This window comes from Tenrec ecaudatus, chromosome 7 (genome assembly GCF_050624435.1).
Source record: "Tenrec ecaudatus isolate mTenEca1 chromosome 7, mTenEca1.hap1, whole genome shotgun sequence".
Lineage (NCBI taxonomy): Eukaryota > Metazoa > Chordata > Mammalia > Afrosoricida > Tenrecidae > Tenrec > Tenrec ecaudatus.
In genome coordinates, this window is record NC_134536.1 from 48,609,938 (window position 1) to 48,616,432 (window position 6,495).

Below are 6,495 nucleotides of genomic sequence, written 5' to 3' on the forward strand. Positions count from 1 at the left end.
CATATTCCCCACTTAGGACTCCCCTGCCATGCCTCTAAGTAAATTTTAATCAAGTTACTGTCTTTATATATTTACCTATCTTGAATTTTATTTATTTTTAATTTATTTTTTACATTTTAATAGGGGTTCATACAACTCTTATCACAATCCATACATATACATACATCCATTCCTTATCTCCTTCTTCATCACATCCTTATCACATTCCTTATCTTTCTGTACTGGTTTGGGGGCATACTCAGTTTTCTGACTCAGTTTGACTTGATCTTGCACAAACTTTAACTCCTTCCTTACTTCTGCTTGGGTCTGCCTAACAATTACACTTTTGCTTGCAATAAAATTACCCTTAGGCCTAGTCGGTGGGTTTTTGAAATTGGAAACTGGGGGCGGTTAGGGTACACATTAGGTTTTTTTTAGCTTAATTAGGACAGGCTCATGGTGACTTGCCAATGTGGGTATACTAATATTCCAGACTTCAGGAGACACCTCGGGTAACACCTGGCTGACTGGGGGCGGGGATGAGGTTGTGGACGTGGCCTGACTTAAGAGGGCGATAAAGGGGAGAGCGTTGCTGGACAAGGAGATAGTAGCATGTAACTTGGTTAAAATATCCCTTCCCAGCAACGGAACAGGGCACGAGGGGATAACTTAAAAGGAGTGAGAAAATGGGAGTTGATTAAGTTGGCAAAAGAGAGGTCTGTCTTCTGTGGAGTGGAGGGGAGCCCGTCTAGTCCCATAACCAAGACCTGGGAAGGGGAAATAGGGCCCAAGTGAGAGGGCAAATTGGAGAAGGTAGCTCCCGTACCCACCAAGAAAGAGATGGATTTACCCGCGACCTGGAGCACGACCCCCTGGGCTCAGCGAGGGTGACCGGAGTCGAGGAGCCAGGACCACTTCAGTCATCTGCCAATCCCAGGAACTCAAGTACCGGAAAGTCTGGAAGATCCCGGGGCCCAGCTTCTCTGCATGGAGATGCCGAAGGCAGGGCTGAAGCCGGGCAATCCGATTTTCAGTGACCCGACTGCTTACACTGGGGGCAAGGTCAGGTTGGAGATATGTGATTAGGGCAGGAATTGGCCCAGTATCCACTTTTTCCGCACTTGAAGCAGGCACCTGGTGGTGTTTGCAACCCCCCCACCCCTTTAGGGGATCTCAGAATCCTTACCAGTGTGTTGGCAAAAATTGTCCAGGTCCTGAAGAATGGTGAAATCAAAAGTGCCAGTCGGGGGCCAATGTGAGTGGTTGCTTAATTTGTACAGCGGCCAAGTGGTCTGTGAAAGAAAAAGGAGTTTTTTCTTTCATAAGGTCTGAGAATATCCCAATTTGGAAACATTTGTTAACAGGCAGCATAGGGGAGAATCGGGGTCAATTTTGGATTGGTTTGTTCCCATGGTGAGCGTAAAACGCAGTGTTTTGGCTCTAGGTCGAGAAGTGAAATGGAGTCGGTAGGGGGCTAGGTGAGCGTCCTCAAGTAGCACCCTCTGGCAAATAAATGGAGAGAGAGAGAGACTAGGAAAAATGTCTTCTTACCGAGCCCTCTCCCTATGACTCCTGGAGTCGGGATAATGGGAAGCAATTCCGGCACTGCTGTGACTTTGGAGGAAGGCCTCAGATGGGACTTAACGAGCTAGAGCCGTTGGAATTAAAGAAAACTCACCACAGGGGTCAGGCCGCTATAAGGAAAGGAATAGCGGTTGGCGGTCAAGTGGTCCTCAGTTGGGGAGAGGGGGGCTCGGGACTCCCGTTAAAGGGGGAGCCACACTCCTGTCCCGAGTTTCGACACCATAGTTGTTAGGTAAACTGAGGCATGAAATGAGAAGAGACGGACCAAACTTGCCGAGGACTAATTAAAAAGCAGGCTTTATTGGGGACAAGCGGGCGGGTTCAACAGCCCACAGTAAGGTGAAGCTGTGGAAGCCGCGCCAGGGGAGCACTTGAGGGGGGTTTTATACTCCCCCTCCGCCCCCCGTTGAAGCTTCTGGAGAGTTGACTTAAGGTGCGGTTTTGCTCAGTGGGGCATACATGACTGTTTGCTCGTTGTACAAGGTCAGTCTGTTCTGGTTCTAGGAACAATGATGTGGGCGGTCTGTGCTTTTAGAGGGTACAGTTCGCAGAACTAGCCCGTTTCTGGGAAACTCAGTCTGGGGGAAGGGTGTCCATGCTTTTACCAGACAAAAACAAAACCAAGCAACAAAAAACCAACAATGATAAAATTAAATAGTTAAAAATCTCAATAGAAAATATTGAAAACTGTAAAGGTGGGGAGGAATAGACTTATAGCAAAACTATAGGACAGCATAAAGCTGCCCCTGTGAGTTTCAGAGACCGTAACTCTTTACAGAAGTAGAAAGCCTTGTCTTTCTCCCGTGGAATAGCTAGGGCCTACAACCTGCCAACCTTGTGGCTTGCAGGCCAATGCTTAAGTGCTATACCATAAGGGCTCCTTTAAAAACAAAAACAATGGGTCAAAGTGGACATAAAATGATAAGGTATTCCTTTTCGAGCTAACTGCCAAGGCCATAGTTTACTTTATTGTTCTCTACCTGATAACAAGGCTCTTCACACCCCTCCATTGTGGTCACAGGGGGTTCATCAGTGACTTCAAATGGATTTTGAGCTTCCTCTGTCATTCAGAGCCTTCTGCAAGCCAGGGGTTCACAATTAAGCTCTGATACTGCTCCCTTCTCTTTATTTTGGATTTTATTATCTAGAATCTTTGGATCACACAGACTGGTGTTCTTTTTCCATGTCGATTGAGTTAACAGCTCACTAGATGTCTGTGTGTTTTAAGACAGGTCTCTAAGACCCCAGATGCTATTCCTTCTGAAACCAGGCACCATCTGATTTCTTCACCACACGTTTCTTCAGCACCCATATCTTCAGGGAGCTTTTCATGAGGGGCCAGTAGTGAATAGGGCTATTTAATAACAACTAAATGTTCTTAAATTAGGGCTACAATTAAGTGTGAGCCCAAAAGCTAGGTCCTCTTCTGATTTGTTTACCTAAAGCTTGTGATAGAACAAACATCTATGAAAGCAATAATTTTTATACTTATAATACTGTTAAACCTGTATTCAAGAGTTGGATCTCATATACATGCCAGAGGGAAAGACATATCTCCTAAATCAGAAAATGCAACTGATTAATGTGATCTTCGATTTCTAGATGAGCAAATAGTAATGGGCCTCACCAATATCAAGGCATCTGGGAAGCAAATATATCTTACTGTGGGATAGATGATACGCTTCCTAAAAATACAGACAAATACAAATGTTCAGGAACATGGGAATATCTGAGAAATTGAATATCCCTTTAGATATGGCCTATGTCAATTCCTGATTGGTGAACCACAGAGACCAACTAATCTTACAGAGAAAAGCCAGAAGAGAATTAGCCCATACTGACCTTCCACATTGTACAGGAGCTATAATCGATAAAAACATGTGACATGGTGAGTTTACGTGTGGAGCTACTAACAATGAGCTGTATGCTGCTGGGTGGGAGAAAGATAAAGCTAGGCTCTCCTCACAGCGTTGCTCCCTATGGAGAGGTTCTACTCTTTCTTATAGGCTCTTTGTGAGTTGGAATTGACTCAGTGGCAGAAGGTTGGGTAATACCATTTGTTATAATAGAATGGGCACTACATCTGACCTCCTCTGGCCCCCAAGGCTGATGGCTATAAAGCAGAGGTCAGACATGCCTGTAGCAGCCAATAAACTCCTGGCACCCATGTTTCTGTCTCCCACAGCACTCTTGTGAATGCTCGTTCTGTCTCTTATAGGACTCTCTACTTAACAATGGCTACACAGAACTCACAGACGATGCTCAGGATTTTGATGCATATTAGGTGTCATTGATCAGATTCCAACCCATAATGACCCTGTGTACAATAAAACACTGCCAGGTCCTGCTCCATCCTCACAATCGTTCCTCTGCCTGAGCCCATTGTTTCAGTCACGGTGTCCATCCATCTAGTGAGGGCCTTCCTCGTTTTCACTGCTGCTCTACTTTACCGAGCATGGTGTCCTTCTCAAGGGACCGGTCTCTCCTGAAAGCATGTCCGAGGACGTTTGTCCTTTTAGCAGTACTTTCAGTATTCTTCTCCAGCACCACGATTCAAACACATTAATTCTTCTTTGGGCATCCTAATTCAATGACCAACTTTCACATACAAATGAAGTCATTGAAAATACCAAGGTTTGGTTGAGGTATGGCTTTCTCCGCCCATAAACAGTTTCAGTCTCAGAAACTCACAGGGGCAGTTCTACCCTGTCCTTTAGGATAGCCGTGAGTCAGCATTGACTGGATGGCAATGAGTTTGGTTTGGCATTTGGGTTAAGTGCACCTTAGTCCTCTAAGTAACATCCTTGCTTTCCAACACTCTAAAGAGGTCAGGTGCAGCAGACTTGCCCAATGCCATGCTTCCAGTTTGATCTCTTGACTGCTGTCTCTATGAGCATTGATTGTATATGCAAGCAAGATAAAACCTTTCACAACTTCAATCTTTTCTCCTTGCATCACGATATTACCTATTGGTCCAGTTGTGAGGATTTTGATCTTCTTTACATGGTTATCCATACTGAAGGCTGCAATCCTTGATCTTCACTAGTAATACATCAAGTCCTCCTCACATTCAGCTCCCTAGCATCTAAGACATTAATCTTTATGCATCACACTTAATTTTTTGATGGCTTCCAAAGTTCCAATTTTCGATTCATATTTTGTATATCCAAGTTCCAATTATTAGATTTTTGCAGCTGTTTCTTATTTTGAGTTGCATTTCATCAGCAACTGAAGATCATCAAGGCTCCTCAGGGCTTTCCCCACAGGCTTTCCTCCACTTATGCTATCATAATCAACTCGACTTTGAAGAGCGGCTCCTCCTTACTCACATTTGGAGTGCCCTCTGACCCGAAGAGTCCATCTTCTGACCCTATGTCTGAAAAATGGTCCGCTTCCATTCTTTAGGCCTTTGGGATCTGTATCATTCAGTGCCATGAATAAGGTCTTCAGCAGTTACTTCTGATGTGAGCATCAAATTCCTTCCTCATAGTCTATCCTTAGTCTGGAAAATCCACTGAAACCTGTCACTTTGGGTGATGCCGCTGACATTTGAAGTAGCAGGGGCATAACTTAGAACATCACAACACACAAGCCACCGCAATACAGCAAAGTGACAGAGAAGTGCACTGAGTTACAATTCGGGTGAGAAATGCTCCGCACAGCGTTCATCCTTCAGACCATTTCTTATCTGCTATGCTCACAGGGAGACCTCTTCGGCCCTTAGCTGCTTGGCTTGGCCTCTGTCCTGCTTGAGCAATGTTGGAAATCTTTTAGGACTTATAGTGATACGCAAAGGATATGCTACTCCATAAGCTCCCAATTAAGCACCTGGAGGAACCCCGCTGACAAGCTGGCCTTCTGCCCCAAAGTACTCAGCTTTACTTGTTCCGGGGGCTAAGACGTCCACTGCACTGCCTCATGTCCTGCCTTTTGCTTATGTTGTTGCTGCTCCTTTGCTGCTTCTCTGGTGTCAAAGCCATCACCTATCAACAAGTAGGATTCTTACAGTCTAAAGAACATGCTCCACTCCTGGCTCTTCTTTCTTGCTGGTAGTGAGACGCTCTCTCCCTCTTCTGAAATGGCTTCTTTTTACCCAGCAGGATGGCAATCATAATGAACTCTGTTAGCAATCACTAAAGGTTGAATTATGTAATTCAGCCAGTATTTCCCCTCGCTCCCCCACATTTTTATCCAGGCTAATCAAGACAATGAAGGTCCTTAGGTGGGAGTAATAAAGGCTATATAAGGTAGATAATCTGTGATATCAGAAGTCTAAAGATTGAATACTTTGCTAAGGATATTCTCACAACTTATATTGAAAAACAGCAGCATTTAAAACCCACAATAAATAAATAAACCCTTAACTTGGGGCAAGGCGAGGTGGGTGAACTGCAGAGTGTGGTTCATGACATTAGCATCTTAAATCAGAAGATTAGAAACTAAGTCAACAGCTTCTCTATTTTTGACACTTTCTCGTGTTAAAAATTTCAGCTCCACAGTAAGGCCTTTTCTAACTGTACAATACTTACCTTTAGTTATTTTCATCAATCCTGTATCTTCTAACATTTATATAATTATAATTTTATGTGCTGAGACGTAGCCTTACAAAGATTCAATGTTAGACACCTAAATTAAAGCCCTTTACTTTAAAAAAAAGTTTTTAGCTATAATTCACATGTCATATAATTTAACAGTTATCCAAACCCATGTTTTCCTTTGTTTTCTATCAAGTAATAGTCCTGATTTTTCTAGTTTTTAAAGTGTGACCTTGCCTCCACCCATCCAGTTTGACCAGCTGCTAACCCCAAGGTTAGCAGTTGGAAACAAACTGCTGGCTCCGCAGGCGAAAGATGAGAATTTCTACTCCTGGAGAAAAGATGTGACTTTCTACTCCTGTAGAAAAAATGAGGCTTTCTGCTCCTGCAGAGTGAC

At 43.9% G+C, this 6,495-nt stretch overlaps 1 protein-coding gene across 1 annotated transcript in view; it reads right to left on the reverse strand.

Moving 5' to 3' along the window:
• LOC142452363 (uncharacterized) overlaps positions 1–6,495 on the reverse strand; it is an 83,830-nt gene that overhangs the window by 76,045 nt on the left and 1,290 nt on the right. Inside the window, exons 3-4 of the mRNA XM_075553736.1 lie at positions 1,166–1,271; positions 830–962 (exon numbers count right to left, since the gene is read on the reverse strand). Coding sequence (XP_075409851.1) covers positions 830–962; positions 1,166–1,271 — 239 coding nt within the window. The remainder of the gene's footprint in view (positions 1–829; positions 963–1,165; positions 1,272–6,495) is intronic.